The 17465-nt window shown below is 40.1% G+C and overlaps 1 protein-coding gene across 1 annotated transcript in view; it reads left to right on the top strand.

Moving 5' to 3' along the window:
* Positions 1-17465, top strand: part of LOC112103829 (ralBP1-associated Eps domain-containing protein 2) — a 139229-nt gene that overhangs the window by 39815 nt on the left and 81949 nt on the right. Inside the window, exons 4-7 of the mRNA XM_029910945.1 lie at positions 4379-4502; positions 8912-9009; positions 14112-14247; positions 17348-17411. Coding sequence (XP_029766805.1) covers positions 4379-4502; positions 8912-9009; positions 14112-14247; positions 17348-17411 — 422 coding nt within the window. The remainder of the gene's footprint in view (positions 1-4378; positions 4503-8911; positions 9010-14111; positions 14248-17347; positions 17412-17465) is intronic.

The raw sequence follows: 17465 nt of genomic DNA on the forward strand, positions 1-17465 counted from the left end.
TATTATCTATCTATAAGATTCCAGGATTGTAACTCTGTCTGTCAATCTGAAGCCTAGAATGTCCATTAAATCAGTGTAATGGGATGGAAATTGCTACAAGCATGTTCGAGAGCTCTTTTTGTTTAGAATATCACCAGGTTCCATCATCACTGGGATTCATGGTCTGTTACCATCCAATTTTTAAATTCTCATCCATTTTAACAAATTACATTAATTGTGACACAGGTATTCAGCTATAATAAGGCATGTGTCTATGCCATGCCAAGAGTCCTAGACCATTGTGATATCAGAGGTAACTCAATCAATCACCACCCTTTCTCTAGAGCAAATTTGCATGCAACAGTTTCATTGGTTGTGTGAGGGAGACTGCACAGATGGTGGATCACTTGGTTCAAGTGCTGCAGTTCAGCCCCCACATAAATCAACATAACTTGCCCAGTGTCACGGACTCAGAGGACTCGTGCTCTCTCTTGGCTCCGTATGGTCCCTGGGAGGAACCCCCTTCAGTGTGCAGGTCCTTCTCAGGGGTCCACTCTCGGGGGTTAAGCCATAGGCCCCTCCGCCTCCTGGAACCTCACTTCTCTGAGCCTTCAGCATGCCTGTCTCTCAGCGTGGGCCCCCTTGGGGAGTCTACTCGCTCTGGACCCCCGGGACCTCCATTCCCAGAGGGAATAATGCAACCCTGATCTCTAGTCTGGAGTGACTCTCAGCCAGCGTAAAACAGGAGGGTTTATTGAGCATCTGAACCCAGCACAGGAAACTCTCCGGGCTCTCAGGCCTAGCAACCCTCAGCACAGTACATCTAGGTCTCTCCTGCATCCAGATGGGCTCTGGCTGCTCCCTCTCCTGAGCCCAGAAGCCCCCTCCTTCCAGCCAATCATCCTAGATCATCTCCCCCAACAGCTCTTCCCCTGTCCTTTGTCTTTGGTCCCAGATAAACAGGTTGCCTGGGCCCTTTTTCTTCCATCCTTTGTTCCCCACTGGCTGGAACCAGCTGGTCAGGTCACCGGGGTCCTCTCTCAGCCCTTTGTCCTCCCACTGGCCAGAACCTGCTGACAGCCAAGCTGGGGTAGGCCTCCTGGTCACCACAGTCACTGGTCGCTAGGGTTTCCATCTCCAGGCAGTTGTCTGGGGTCCTGGCTGCTAAGCGAGGTCACACTTGGTTCTCTGTAACAACAAACCCTCTCCCACCACCTCGTTAAGCACACGGGGTAACTGAGACTCACACAGTATCCATGCAAAACACTAAGAACATCCCCCACTCAGTCACACCCAGCAAAATGCACACATTCTTTCTCCCCCCACCCATATTTACCATAAAGTCATCACTGTGGGTCATCGCTCATTAGAGCTGTAATATTCTTTGCAAATGTTTCAGAAACTTTGCTTACGTAGTTCAAAGTTGCTGTTTTTTAGCGGGGGAGAGAAGGATGCAGACGGGAAAAGTAGAAAACTGCCTTCGTTTAAAAAACAACAACCAAACTAATGAGTCTCTATCATAAGTACAGTCCCTAGTGACAACATAATTAATGAAAAGAGTGATGCTGGAAGGCTAAGAGAATAGACAGCCCTTCATGACTCCTGTCAAGCTGTCTGGAGTGGCTCAAGAGCGTGAGTACCAACATCAGGGCAGACTGTTAAGAAGCAGGATGCAAACCCCAGATTGGTTGTGTTCTTAGTGTATGTGCAACATGCTCCAGGTGGCACATGACCAGGATTCATCCCTGAAATTGATCCACTGGTTGGATCGTTAACTTCCCTGCCCTGGGATGCTTACTGGTGGGGAGTGCAATGTGAACGCTGATCCATGGCCCCCAGATTGGTTGTGAGTTCTATATTTAGATTTCACCAACTAATTATCAAGTGTGAACTCCGCAGGCATGGAGTTAGACAGTCCCCTTGGGTACTCCGATCGATCTGGCTACCCAGATAGTGATAGATGGTCCCTAACACCAAAGATCACAGCAGTATTCAAGTTAGTCCCCTTTCCAAAGGACCAGTCACTTACCCTAGGTCAATTGCACCTTAGATCTCACACCAGTGACAATGCTTGTAGCCAATCCTATGATAAACTATCTAAAGCAGGGGTAGGCAACCTATGGCACACGTGCCGAAGGCGGCACGCGAGCTGATTTTCAGTGGCACTCACACTGCCCGGGTCCTGGCCACCAGTCTGGGGGAGCTCTGCATTTTAATTTAATTTTAAATGAAGCTTCTTAAACATTTTAAAAACCTTATTTACTTTACATACAACAATAGTTTAGTTATATATTATAGACTTATAGAAAGAGACCTTCTAAAAACGTTTAAATGTATTACTGGCACGCGAAACCTTAAATTAGAGTGAATAAATGAAGACTCGGCACACCACTTCTGAAAGGTTGCCGACCCCTGATCTAAAGAATCATTAACTAGGAAAAGGAAATAAGAGAGTTATTTACAAGGTTAAAAGCAGATAAACATACAGTCTTAGGTTCCAAAAGGTGATAGAAGCTGCTGTAATGTGCAAACTCTGTATGTCCTTTAGGGCTAACCCAGGCTAAGCAGCTGGGATCCCTCACTTATGCTTAGAAATCTTGCCCTCCTAAAGTCCTAGCAACATAGAGATACAGTTTCTCCTTGTTAGGGCCTTTTATTCCTTGCCCTTTCGAGTTGCAAGTTCAGCTGCTGGGAGGAATTCAGTTGCATATCTCCTATTCATGGGGGGAGGAGAGCAATCAACAAAAACTTTTGTCTTCTGATGTTCCCTATGGTTTGTTTGGTGTTTATGGGCCTTCTTTTGTTGGGCAGGAGATAATACGTCCTGTAGTATTTCACACTTGGTAATGCTTCTCTCCTGACTGGTGATTTACAGTTACAGAGCAAACACTTAAATATTACCTTATGACATTGGATACAGATATAACAAGTGAGATTAATGCATGCAGTAATTTGCAAGCGTTCTGTAAAGTCTAAACACTAACCACATATTTATAACTCTAATACCTATTTTAACAATACTAACACACAGATGAGCCAGACCGGTTCCAGTTATATATTTGTCGGTCTCCAGTTGAGGCCTAGGGCCTTGGCATGAGCTGGCAACTGGTCTGCCATCGTCACAACTCCTTGTTTTTGGGTTGAGGAAACCTAGAATCATAGAATATCAGGTTTGGAAGGGACCTCAGGAGGTCATCTAGTCCAACCCACTGCTCAAAGCAGCACCAACACCAACTAAATCATACCAGCCAAGGCTTTGTCAAGCCTGACCTTAAAAAACCTACCATATTCTTTCTCCTCTAATCTCTTCTGGTGTTATACCAGGCTAGTTCTAGAAATCCACCCTCAGGGAAATATTCTTCCAGTAATGAATCCTGCTGCCACTCTGACCTTCTGAATTCCTAGTTAAAAATAGCTGAATCATAAAGAGATTCATATTGTCTGAATCTATAAAAAATGAGAATGAGTGTGATGCTTACATGCTTATAAAAACAAGCAATCTCACAGCTCCTGTTATTTGCATGACCCTTTCCCTTGCCTGACATCATCTCATCATGTATCATGTTTTGTGCTGTAAGCTGCTTGGGGCAGGCAGTGTATATATCTGTAGAGCACATGCACACTTATGGCACTGCCAGTATTAGTAATAACAAACTTGGTCTGAGGCTAACCATTATTAATGAGTTAATGGGGCATGCACATATAGAATAATGAAATTGGAAATAAGTTTGCAAATATCTGTTTTCTGTGAATAATTTCATTCTAGTAGAGCATTGCCACCAAACCTATAACTCTTCCTAGGTGACTTTTATTGCCTTGGTGTTGCAAGTCATATTTTTTCTGTTTATATAGTAAATTATTGTCTTCTACAAAAGCTCAATCCTCAAGGAAAAAGGAAACAAACTCCAAGTTAGATCTGACAACATCTACAAATCTACTTCCCACAAAGGCAGTTCACAGAATATTTAAAATAAATCTTTGAATTGGTGCTTTTAGTTATTTTTCATTTTTTGCCTTCTTCTGAAATGAAAAGTTTTCTTAAATGGGGAATGAATTCAAACACCTAAATACAATATGTAATCCAAAAATACCCAGTAATAATAAGATTTAACAAAAATATTTCTCCAGACATATATGCAAGTAAAATGTCTTAGAGTTCATTCTAATCCCTTCAGATGTATATGGCTGTATTTTACCCCCAGAACAAGGCTCAACATCAAAGCATCACTTTGCCATCTTCCATTTATAATCACGTTTCTTTTGGAAATAGGGGCATGAGTATTTGTCAGTTATTACTATGCCTTGCACATCATGCTGTATGTGATTGAACTGATATGCAATATTACTCCACCTATTTCTGTAGTCACCTCAGAATTCCACTTTGTTGTTTCTGAAGCAGGAAACCAAGTCTCCTCCCATGTCACCGATGTGTTCACCTCCTGCTTCTCCATCTAATTACCAGAGAATACCCTTGAGTTATGGCTATGGCAAGTCAAGGAGTGGGCTTGAACAGCCACATGGAGGTAGGATAAAATCTGGGATGCACAAGTCATACACTGTTGTTTCTTTCCCTCCAGTGCCTTCAAATCTCAAATGCAATTAAGGAATCAGCCTAATAATGTCTGGACTTAATTACATCTGTCTTTTAGTAAATGAGCCGACCATCTTTTTTTTATTTTATGCAGAAGCTTTGCTTTCTGATTATTTAGTCCTCTCTTCCTGTTTGCTTTCCAGTAAATTAATTATCATGTGTAGATTTGTGTGCAACTGTTCACAAATTAATGCTAATTGCCACGTTTTTGGCAAGCCTATGTACAATATATGTTAGTGATTGAGTACTGTGAATGTTTCGGTGCATAAGCATGTTTTTTTTAATATTAAAAAAAAAACCACTCCTGATTTCAATAACTGCTGTACTAGTTTTCAGATTTACAGTGAGGCTTTGTTTGCAAGGGAGAACAATGATTTTCCTGGTTACATAACAAAAATAACAGTAAGGCATGAATGTAAAAACCCAATGTAATGGGAACCCAGAAGAAAACAAATGACCACAATTTAGACACTTTGGGCTTGATCATGCTGCCATTAAAGTCAGTAGCGTAACTCTCATCTGAGTAGTTGGAGGATATAGGTTTTTACAGGTTACTTTGTAAGTTGTGTAGCGGAGTCTGTTTTTTGGGGCAGGAGCTGTCTTTACTATATCTTTGTACAGCACCCAACAGAATAGGGCACCAGTCCTGACTGGGGCTTCTAACAACTGTTGTAATATAAAATGATAATTAAAAATGATAGTGAATGACCAATAGATGTTCTGTCACAGATAAAGCATAAAATCTATCATCATTTCTTCAAAGGGACTAGACAGCTGAGCTGGTTGGGAATCTTCTGCCAAAACTATTTTTTGTTGGAAAATTCTGATTTGTTGAAACTGAAACATTGAATGGGTATCCAGTTAGACTAAAAAGATTTATGAGATCGTGGATAGAATTTCTGGACAAAAGCAAAGAGAATGCTACCCACCCCAGAAGAGCCAGTTGGTTGGGGCACTCATCTGCAATGTGGATGACCCAGGTTCAAGTTGCTGCTCTGCCTGTTTCAGGGTAGGGACTTGAACCAGGGTCTGCCAAATCCCCAATGAGTGCCCTAATCACCAGGCTATCGAGTCAGTCTCTGTCACTGGCCCAGTGGCTATTTAATAATGTAATAATAATCTCTCCAACAAGAGAGATTGAGAGAGACCCACCCCAAAATAGCCAATAGACTAGTGGCCAGGCCATTCTCCTGGGATGTGGCAGACCCACATTCAAGTGTCTGCTCCAAACCAGGCAGGGTCTCTCACGTCCCAGGATAGTCCTTTAACCATTTGGCATTTCTTGGGTGGGTGGCTGGCTGGCTGGCTCCCTTTCTCATTCTCTGGTTTTCATTAAAAAAAAAATAATTAAAAATCTTGGTTTTGTCCTGATATGGAATGGGAGAATTTTCTAAATCTTGGAAATGTTTGTGGGATAGGAAAACCATTTCTCATCCAACTCCAAGTGTGGGTACCGTGAGTTTACATGATCTCTGTGAATGAAGAAAGGGATGTATTGGTTCTTCAGCTGTTGTCCTCAGTTACAAGTGACTAAACTAAACTGAGCTCTTATAAATTTTTTTAATTAAGTAAAATTTGTATTGGTGGTAAACATCAGTGGTCTAACCCAATCAAATGGACTTCTAGTTAAAGGTTCATGTTAGTACTGACTGATAGTCACTTGTTAGCAAGTAGACTGTCATCCACATTGATATGTTAGTTATCCACATGAAAGTCATAACAAAGCAGTGATTTCTGATGTTCAAAATAAGCACTGCAGGTGGAATTCCCTTCCACTGTACCAACATGTGCCCTGTCCAAATCAATCAGCCACAGGACAGTAAGGACACATCCTGGATTACAATTCTAATGCAGTGCACTAGGAATTAATGTTAACAGGAACTATAAGATTACCAGAAATAGTGATTCTGTTTTGTATGGCACAATCCATTATATTAACGTACTTCCCCCCCATCAGATTGCAGGTTCTTGTAATGAGTGCTGAATGTCCCATGCTCTATTGGCTTACCTTGCTTTAAACAGTAGTTTATACTCCAGTTTATACTTCCAGCAAGATGCTATTCAAAGTGAGCAAGGGTTGTAGAATCAAGTCTAACATGAGTGTCAGATTCTTCTGAAAATTAATACAAGTAGATAAACATTAAGATGATAAAATCCTGTGAGGCCGTGAGCCCCTTGAGCACTAAAACATGTCCTCCAGAAAGGCATCCAGTCTGAATGTGAAGACTCTTAATGTCTTCAGATCAAGACTGGTTGCCTTTCTGGAAGGTATGCTTTAGTCAAACACAAGTTATTGGTCTCAGTACAGGGGTGACTGGGTAAAATTCTATGGCCTGTGTTAGGCAGGATGTCAGACTAGATGATCTAATTGGTCCATTCTGGCCTTAAAAAAATACAGGAATTTGTTAACATTCCAGTTTCATTGGGGCCTGGAGGGGCCTACCGAGCATTGGGTTTGTGTATGCGTGTGTGGTGTTAACCTTTTTAGTACTGTTTATACTCGATGTGTTGTTCAGAAAGTAGAGATCCTGGCTCATTGAACATTCAATTTTTCCCCACCCCTCTAAAGTAGAACTTTAGCTGGGCATTCATGCATTTTTATTTTCTTGATAGTTTTTGAAAGTTCTGTTGCTGGTGTAACCACATAGCAACGGAGCCCCATACTCAGCTTCCAAGTACTGCAGTGTATTTCACAACTTCCTTCCTGTCTTCTTTCTGATATTGAAACACATTTGTACGGGAAAAAACTAGATACCAGCACAGGATAAGAATAGATAACAATACTAGGGGTTAGAAACATAACTTTAAAAAGAAAGCTGCTTTGTAACCTTAGTAAGATTTTGAGTTTCCTTCATTTTCATTTTTCAGGAGACTCTAAAATTTTGTATAAATGATGCTGAATAGCATTAGGACAGTGCTACAGTTTGAACACTTAAGCAGAAGAAGTTGGATTTCAAAATAACAGATTTGAAGGAGAGCTCCAGCGTGCCCTCCTTCTATGTCTAGTTATTTATCTTCATTTAAAAACAGGATTGTTCTTAAATTACGCAGATGGAATGGAAGTCTTCTCACCGTAGGAAAATTGAAATTATTGTCGATTTTCTTCGCTAACTCGAGTCCAGATTCGGAGAGGTGCTGAGCACCTGCAATACCATCAGGATCAGGCCTTCTCTGTTTTGAAATATAAATTTGGGTTTTAAAAATAAAAGATATATTCAAGACTAGTGGCCTATTGATGACCGGCAAAAAAAATCAGGTTTGGAATTTGCTTGTCAATCAAATATGTTTCAAATCAAGAAGTGATTATTGGGTGTGTGTTTCTGAGGAAATTAACAGTTCTAATACCAGCCATTTCGGTTGTTTGTCGTACTATTCTGCTGCTGTATTTGGCATTCTAGTTACTCTTCTGCCTCTTAATGTGCACTGGACAAAGCTAAAGGGTGGAACATTTAGACATTGCCAAGTGCATAATTGTTATAGCTCAGTTTAACTATTATTTTCTTATCTGTATTTGTAGTACATACTTAGGACCCTGGAAATCTCTCCTGTTAGAGCCCTTTTCTATTTCCACTCAGCAAATGCTGAATTTACCTGAAATTTATGGGACTATTTTGTTTAAAAGTAACTTTGGTCTATAGTAACTTTTCTCTGCAAAGCATCTGTTTTTGAATAAGAAAATAATTATTGATGTCAGCACATCTCCTAGAAAAGGGTGTCATTGCTGTATAACAGAGTAGGAAGCAAAAAACTTCGGGTTTTAGGAGGCTCTAAAAGTAGGAAGCGTATTGTTTTTGTTTTCAATGTTCTGGCAATTGAATGATCAACAACCAAAAAACCCAGGTATTTAGGATCCAGAGAATTTTCCGCAGTCAAATTTCAACAGTTTTGTTACAGATCAAGTCAATGTCTCATGGTCTTCCTTGACAATGTCCTCTTTAAACAAACTAGATTTAAACAATAAAAAAGTGAAAAACCTAAATCTCTTGAAAATGACAGTTGAGAATTCACTACATTCATTAGTTAGCTGATTGACTGTAATAGTTTATTTTAGGGCTGCTGCTGGTTGTCATGTAAATATGCATTTTAACAACTGTTAAAGCAATTAATGCCAATCTGATAGGATGAAATGAGAACTTTTATTGTTAATGCCTAAATATTAAAGAAGAGAAACTATGATATAGGAGGAGAGCACGTAATTAGGGCTTTGGGTAAGGGGACAGAATTAATGGTAGTACAATAATATTAAGCTTAATGAACCTCTGTATTGTAATGTTTAATTTCCACTTTGAGCTTGCGGAACCTTATTGATTCCTCTGATTTTTTTTTCTTTAATTTTCATAGTTTCTTATGAAGCTAGACATTCTACACACCAACAAGATGGACCAGCAATGGGAAATTATGGATCCAAATCTGCACTTGTACATTCCTCTCTTAGTCGGGTAATGAATTGCCTGGGGATTAAATAAATAAATAAAACAAAAAAAGAAATGCATGAAGTTCTACTTCTTGTCAAAGTGACTTCTCATTTGGGACACTGCTTGTCACTGACACATAAAACTTAGGCTCTGACCCTCTAGTGGTGCTTTTTGAAATAAGTGGGGATGTTAGTCCCAGTAACGTAGACAAGTTCCATTTTGAATAAATCAGGACCAAAATCTCCCTGCAGTTTTAGCCGAGTAAAGTATTCTTCATTATTTTCACTTTATATAATCTTCATTTTGTTTCTCTTCTGCAAAGGTTTCCTCCTCGTCTCTACTGCCAGGCAAATAGTCTTTATTTTGCAAGTAAGCACAGAAAGGAAGACTGTGGGGTTCAGTTAAGCCCAATTTGGTTTTGTAAAAACTACATTTTACAAAGCTTAACATGAATACAAATGTTTTCAGAAATTTAAATATAAAAGTTCTTCCAATGATTTTTTTTGTTTGTTTGTTTAAATAACAACACTCCCCTCTGATATTTGCAGCTCATTGATTGGTGCATCCTTCTAGTGTAGGAGAAGTATAAAGCAAAACTGACTAGAAAGCAAATTGAAAATGAGTACCGGTAGTTCATTTTCATTGTTTAAGCTGAGTGAAATTCAAATGTAAGCAAACAACATAAATATTGAAAAATTAGATTGAGATTCTTAGATGATCAGAAGTGAAAGAATTTTAAGGTATTAATAACACAAGAAAAACATCTTTAAAATATATGAATTTGAGATTTTTTTTCTTGATCTAGTGTGTTATCCCTGAGACACTCACACTGCCATGACCTGATACCCAGCTCCTGTGCAGGAAATCATTCAAATTTGTAGACCCAGTTTATTGTCTCAATCATCCCAATTACGATAAAGAAGATTAGGTGGGATGTTTTGTTTGATTTACTTGTACTGGTCCAGCGTTTCCCTGCTGGCTTCAAAGCCATAACTCTGCAAACTTTCCAATTTGTCTATTGTAAATTTCCTGTTATGGAAACAGATTTTTGGTCTAAGGTAAAATCTTGCCATGTTTACCAGCAGAACTGCTTTTATTTAAATGAAAGTGGCTGTTTTTTTTACTGTGCTCTCACTCTGTCTACCCCATAACATAAGAATAACATGAGGCATGGATAGATGATTAGGGATGGAATGGGTTTTTCAAGCAGAGTCAGTTTCCCCCCTCCCTCTGGCCCATGTCTACTTAGAACGCAATGGACTGCAGCTCCTTCAAGAATTATTAATCTTTTATATCTTGCCATATTGATTAGGTTGTGTTCATATTTTTTACTGTACAGGCAAATATGATGCACTGTAAAACCTATTCGTCAGTGTTCCATTTATGCATTTCAATAATTCTGCACCAAAGGAATTCTACAAGGCTATCCGGAGCTCCATCACATAGTAGCCAGGGGATAATTTTGAATACTTCCTTTTGTTTAAAGCTTGCCAACTATATCTATAGTTTGTAGACAGAAGTTATGAAAACAATGCACTCTAAACTGGAGCAGAGTAGGTTGACCTGTAATATTCTATTTCTGCTTTGTTCTGCTACTTACATTCTATTTTAAACTGCCTTGAAGAATTGGGACTGTTTGCTTGATCAGCTGGTTTGAATAAGGTCAATAGTTTTCATTGTTTCAGTACTGTCACCATTTTTTCTATGATTATGTAGAAATTACACAAAATAACATAGCTGTTCAACTAAAGTAGTATGCATGAGAGAATTGTAGAATGTAGCATTATGGGGATCAAAGACACTAATGAAGACAGACAGGGTTGGCCTTTGACCTATCAGCTTCTCTTCCTCCTCTGCCTCCTCTGTTGGATGTTTGCTCTGCTTCAGTTTAAGGCAATTACCCTTTTTCCACAGCTCAGCTGCTGCAGAAAATAAAAAAGGAAGCAGTACTCCATAAGGAAATCCGGCCTGGTGTGTATGGAGAATTCAGACCAAACATGTAGGAGCAAAGTAAAATAACTTTGTGGCCTGTCATTGGCCTTGATGATGATGATGATTTTTCTAAAGCCTTTCCATGTTGGATCTTAAAGAGCTTTAGGAAGATTAATTACTAGATCTAGTCAAATGTTTTTAATCAAAACTCTTCTTCAGTGCAAAATGGCTTTTTGATAAAATGGTAATTTTTGAGAAAGGATTAGATGGTCAGTGTACTTGCTATTACTGGGGTGGTGATCAGAAGGGTTTAACTAGCTAGAGTGGGGAGAAAGCAGGTATTTAAAATGAGGTGGTTGGGCTCTGTAGTTCATCTTTCAAGAGGTGGAGGTTGTGGCAGCCCATTGATTGGAGAAGTCCTGGGTGTTGACAAAGTATGTGTGTGAGTGGGATATATGCAGGACCATTTATGGCTAATTGTTTGGTACATGGCTAGGGCCAGCTCTGGAATTATACTAACAAGTATGATTTGATGGAGCATTAAGTTCATCAATGATTTTTCAGATGACTCTGTCATCTTTCTTTTATGGTTTTGTAAAGAGGAACTTCCAAAGAGATGGGTCAGATGGAAGTTCCATTTTCCCAAATGCGCCTTTGTTGCATTTGTAATACTTTGTAATACTCTACAGACCACTATAAATGGGTAAAATATACCTACTTTATCAAAGTACACAAATATGTCAGTACCAGTAAGTCAGGCAAGAAAGAAACACATGCTGCAGCTGCATTAACAATAGAGAGAGACTGACAACTGAGTCTGTTCCACTGACTCCACAACCAAAGTCTAAAATAAATAGCAGTAACACATTTATACTCCTTGCTTGGTGCCCACCCAGGAGTCCACTGGTATTTGTTGGCTAGTTAACATAACTGTCTTTGCTCAACCTCAGAACCCAGCACATCTTGCTGCAAGGAATTATCCTCTTATTTCACAGAGAAGATCCCCAGCATCTGGTCCATCAGCCTGACACAGGACCTGAGAGTTCATCCCAGTGACACAAGAACTAATGGAAGTACTGATGCCAATAAAGGCCAGCACTGGTGACTAATTGTAAAAGGGCAGGCCAAATCCTTCTTGAGCTGCCAATACAGTAGTGGTTCTATGTTGCACTGGCAAACAATGTTGCTGTGAGGCTGCGGCATTGTCTGTATGACGCTAGGCTATGCAGATTCCTTGAGCTCTGGGGCATCAGACAGAAGTCTAAAATACTTCAAGCTTCTCGAGAATCTAAATAGTGTACCAAATTTTGAGTCCAACTTTGATGAAAATTTCATGACCACAAAAATGTTTCTGATAAAATACTGCATACTTGAGTTACAAGCCCAGAGTCCTGGTTCTTCTGAGTATTTTTTAGTTGGATTTTGCACGCTTTGTTTATCTTGTTGGCTGCATAAGATGTACATTAGATATATTTCTTCAGATTTCTCACTGTGGCAACCAATGGTGCAGCTTCACCAGTAGAACCAACTGTGCGGGAATTTGTATAGACTAGATTGACCACTGGCATTTTTAGCCACCGAGTTGTCTAATCATGCTAAGAGCAAATCTAGATGTAGGGTGACCAGATGTCCCGATTTTATAGGGACAGTCCTGATATTTGGGGCTTTTTCTTATATGGGCTCCTATTACTCCCCACCCCCATCCCAATTTTTCACACTTGCTGTCTGGTCACCCTATCTAGATGCCATGGTGGTTAAAATGCCAAATGTTACCAGTGGCCTATCCATACTAGCACCTCACCAACGGCAGCAATGGTGGATAATAATTTTAAGAAAAAAAAGCCTAGTGTAGACAAAGCCATTGTGAATTAACAAGGCAGTAAGTTTGCCGCTGGTTTCATGAATAAGACTATGAGCCTGATTCTCATTTACAGGAAGGCCCTGTTACACTGCTCTGGAGTGTAAAGGTGCCTCAAAGTGGGTATGAATTACACGTTTACACATTAGCACTTTCTAAAAGGGTCTTAGTACAAATGAGAATAAAGCCCCATGACTGTTAGGGTTGTTGTTTTTTAATCACCAGTCATGTTTTTTGTTCCCCTTGTCTGTCTACTACAGAGCAAAACTTCTCCATGAATTTTTACAAACTTTCCTCTATGGAAGAGTGACCTAGGTTTTTAAGCTGTTCTAAGCTATGGTCTCATTAATATTAAACAGTTTTAAAATAATGTTTATTGAACTGTAGACTGTGGCTTGAAATAATATAACCTCAGGAATTTGATTTTTTTTTTTTTAAATCAATGATTAATTTTTTTTTTTTTTACACATGGGAAAACCTCAGCTGATTCATGGGAAACAGTGTATCTAAAACATCATGTAGTTTAAACCAATAAATCTCACATAATTTCAAACTAGCACAAAGTACTATTTTGTGATGTTTCCTGTTTTGGGGATCTTTTAACACATTTTAAAAAACAAAGTCACATATTTGAGTTTGAGCACGTTGACAGCCTAGCCAGAGGAGTGGTCTTAAACTTCGCTGGAGCATGTAGCTTATTCTTTCCTACATTCTGTCACTAAAATATTTTGTCATGCAGGTCAAAGCATTTTAAATGTTTGCTTCTTTCCACCATAAGAGTGATGCTCACAACATTGACATCCCCTTCTATGCAAACAAACAAACAAACACAACCTTATACAAATCAACCTTAAAAAAAGTAAATAAATACAATTTAAAAAAAAAAGCTAATCCAATCAGCTTTCCCGCTTTCCTCCCCCACCCCAATGGAGACATTCCAGTGACTCCATTGAGTTCACTCGGGACTTCACTGTTGCTATCCATTTTATGTGGAAGGCATTCAGATGCTTTGGTGATGGGTGACAATATAAAACACCAATATGGGGAGATGGAACTTATTGCATGACTAGTTGGAGTGATCTTTCTATCTTCAGCAGTAGTTGGGTTTGTTTTTTATTTTAGCTTCATTCATGTGAAACTTCCTGTATTTCTCTGAGCAAATGGGCATTTATAATAAGCCCTAACTGTAACAGATATTAATCGGCTTGGGCCTTTCTGCTCCCGTTTCTTTAAAAAGGGCTTGCTAGATGTGCAGACTGACCCTGACTTCTTAAAATGTCTGTGTGTGCTGCTTTCCCCGCACTTTTGCACGTGACTTTTTGCCCTTTTTTTGAAGTCTCTTTCAGTAGAAAGGGAGCCACAGGACAGCAGTAATTACCCAGATGACCCCTGGAGGATAACTGAGGAACAGCGAGAATATTACATCAACCAGTTCAAATCCCTACAGCCTGATCTGAACTCTTTCATTTCAGGTAACATTTACTAAATAATATGCATGTGCAGCAAAACAACCAGGATGAAAGGCCTGTAAATTAAAGCAAAGTACAGTAGATAAAGGGAAAGCTTCTTGAATTATCTTTAGATCAGGTTTGTGCCCCAGACAGGGTTGATCTTTATTTTTTTTTAAAGTAACAACTTCTAAAAAAGTTACCAACCTACCCATTGCATTTTGTCTCTCTTTTGCTACCCACCCAGGATTCAAATTCATGGGGGCGCCCAAAAATATAGACCAGCGTCGTCATCCTCCTCTGCTGCCTCCTCCTTGCCCTACAGAGGGGGCAGCAACTACCTGCATCCACCACCCAACACCGCAATCCTAACCCCGGCGCGCCAGGTCACAACACCACATACTCAAACGCCTCGCCCTCCAAATCCTCTTTTTCTCCCCCAGGGCCTACAACCCTAGGCCCGCAACCCATCTACCACCTTCCTGTGACCCACTGAATCACTGAATTAAAGCATTAAAATAATACAGTGGGTAAAATAATAGTTTCTTTGAAGAATTTTTTTAAATTATTTAAAGCGTGGTTCTACTGTTAAAGATGACTCCAAAATGGGTTACAGGTTAAATGTGTATTTTAATACCACATGCTCTCTGTTTACAGGTAAAATATTTTTTCTTAACTGCCATCCCTGCAAACTCACTCTGGGATCTGAGAGCCAAACTGGGTTAATTCTTTCTTGTGTGTCATCATCAGAAATAAATGTTCTGCAGGCCAAATGCTGTCCTCACTTACAACTTTGCAATCCCATTGTCTTCAGAGAGTTTATACAAGTGTCATTGACTGGAATTTAGCAACAAAAAGAAAATCTTTTGATGATGCACAAGGAGGACTAGAGTCCAGCTATTTCTCTCAGCTGTGGTGGCTGCAGGAATAAAAGAGGAATAAAAAAATAAAATAAATGTATATTTGTCACTAAAATGAATATATATGATTCTAATCACACACTGGGAGTAGATCTTTTGAGGAAGAATGTGAGAGTTTCGCATACTAATTTTTCAGATTAGAAACACACTTTAAAAATTCAGTGGGAAGTTAAAATAAATTGTTTGAATCTGAAGACAGCATTTGGGGCTCAGTCCTGCAAAGTGCCAAGCTCTGGCCTGATCCATAAAAACACAAGCATGTACTTAACTACTTTCCTATTAAAGTCAATGGGACTGTTTAGGTGCTTAGAGTTAATGATCTGTTTAACTGTTCTACAGGATCATATCAGGATGCTCAGCACTCTGTAGGATTGAGTTGTTGGTCCTTAAGCGGTTAAATGTAAACCCTGCATAGCACACACATGGTAACAGTATTGTAGCTGATCTTAAAAATCAGATTTTCACTGACCAGACTTCTTGTGAGAGGAATTATTCTAGGTACTGTGAGTTAGTCTGGCAAGGAAAAGCCACAGATTTTAACTACAGGCATTTTGACTATGTCCTCTGAGGTTATATTATTGCAATCCAACACTTCGGGATTCAGGAATTCTGACCTCAGACACAGGTTTTAAAATAATTGCTTGATCTTGGCAGAAATCAGCACTTCATCAGTTTTTTCCCCTTGGTTAAATCTTCTCCAACTGATCTTCCTTGTAGGAGGGAAAAGAAAATGGAACTTCAACACATAGTGGATTTCCAATGAAGCTGCATATAGTAAACTTTGTTTATACCAGAATGCACTCTTTAGAATATGCAAGATGTTTGCTCTATCTATTCCGAGAGAGAGCCTCATAGGGCCAGACATTGCATTTCATGCACACCCAGAGTTACTATTAACTGCAGTGGGAGGCAGGATTATAGATCTGTATATAATGGCTCTGAACGGGGTTGGCCTTATGTTTTGCAGGCTTATGTGAAGTAAAAGGTGCAAGGGTCTAAGGCAGACTTTTGCCATCCCTGTAGCCTATTTGCCTGAGACAGTGTTTGACAGCTGGATGCATAGTGAGCTTCTTATCACTGCAGAGGGCTCAGCAGGGGTTTGTTGGCTGGGAGGGAAATCAGATTGCTTATTATGAGAGGGCTACAGAGGATGTTCACAACTGGTAGTGAAGACTGTAGCAGGATGCTTAGTTGGTTCCTCTAAGTTCAGGGGTGGCCACCCTGAGCTGGAGAAGGAGCCAGAATTTACCAATGTACATTGCCAAAGAGCCACAGTAATACGTCAGCAGCCCTCCAGCGCCTCCTGCCTGCTGCAATCAGCTGTTTCGCATGCGTAGGCGGCTCTGTGGGGGAGGGGGAGGAGTGAGGGCATGGCAGGGTTGGGGGCAGGGGCTTTCGGGGTAGAGGTGGAATGGGGGCAGGGCCTGGGGCAGAGCAGGGGGTTGAGCAGTGAGTACACCCCAGCACATTGGAAAGTTAGCATCTGTAACTCCAGCCCTGGAGTAAGCTCCTATGCAAGGAGCTGCATATTAACCTCTGAAGAGCCACATGCGGCTCTGAAGCCACAGGTTGGCCATCCCTGCTCTAGTTTTTCTTTCATGATGATAGGACCACAGCAGGCCTGAAAGCAGAGAAAGTCACTGTGGGAGTAGCATAGACGGTGCAGGGCCATTTGCTGCCACATACTTGGCATGTGATTAGAAGCATCCTTTTCTCTGGAAAGGAAGCCATTTATCTCCGTTTTCCTTTCTTTGTATTCATAATGACGTACTGATGATGATAATAGTGATATTTAGGCATGTTTTCATCCATTAATATTTTTCCCACGTGGAGAGGAGAAGTAGAGAAATGAGGTCAACTGCTCTGCTTGGCCTGTCCCATCTCGGTGACTCACCAAGAGACAAATGGCCAAGCAACTATACTAGTATCCAACAATCAGAGCGTCTGTTGAATGTGAAATAACAAGCTGCTGATGCTGTTGCAGCTTTATAGAAAAACAAACAAAATCAGATTGGAAGATGAATATCAAATGCCTAGCAATCCTTGTGGCATCTTAGAGACTAACAAATTTATTTGGGCATTAGCCCAGATAAATTTGTTAGTCTCTAAGGTGCCACAAGGATTCTTCATTGTTTTTGCTGATACAGACTAACACGGCTACCCCTCTGAAACCTATCAAATGCCTGTTTCACTGTTCTTGACAGGTTCCGTGGCTAAGAATTTCTTCACAAAATCCAAGCTTCCCATCCCAGAACTTTCTCACATATGGTGAGTACTGTAGTGTAACCCAGAATATGGATGCTTGTTTTAAAAGACATTTTA

The sequence above is a fragment of the Terrapene carolina genome, unplaced genomic scaffold (assembly GCF_002925995.2).
Source record: "Terrapene carolina triunguis isolate 2854851 unplaced genomic scaffold, T_m_triunguis-2.0 Scaffold23, whole genome shotgun sequence".
Classification (NCBI taxonomy): Eukaryota; Metazoa; Chordata; order Testudines; family Emydidae; genus Terrapene; species Terrapene triunguis.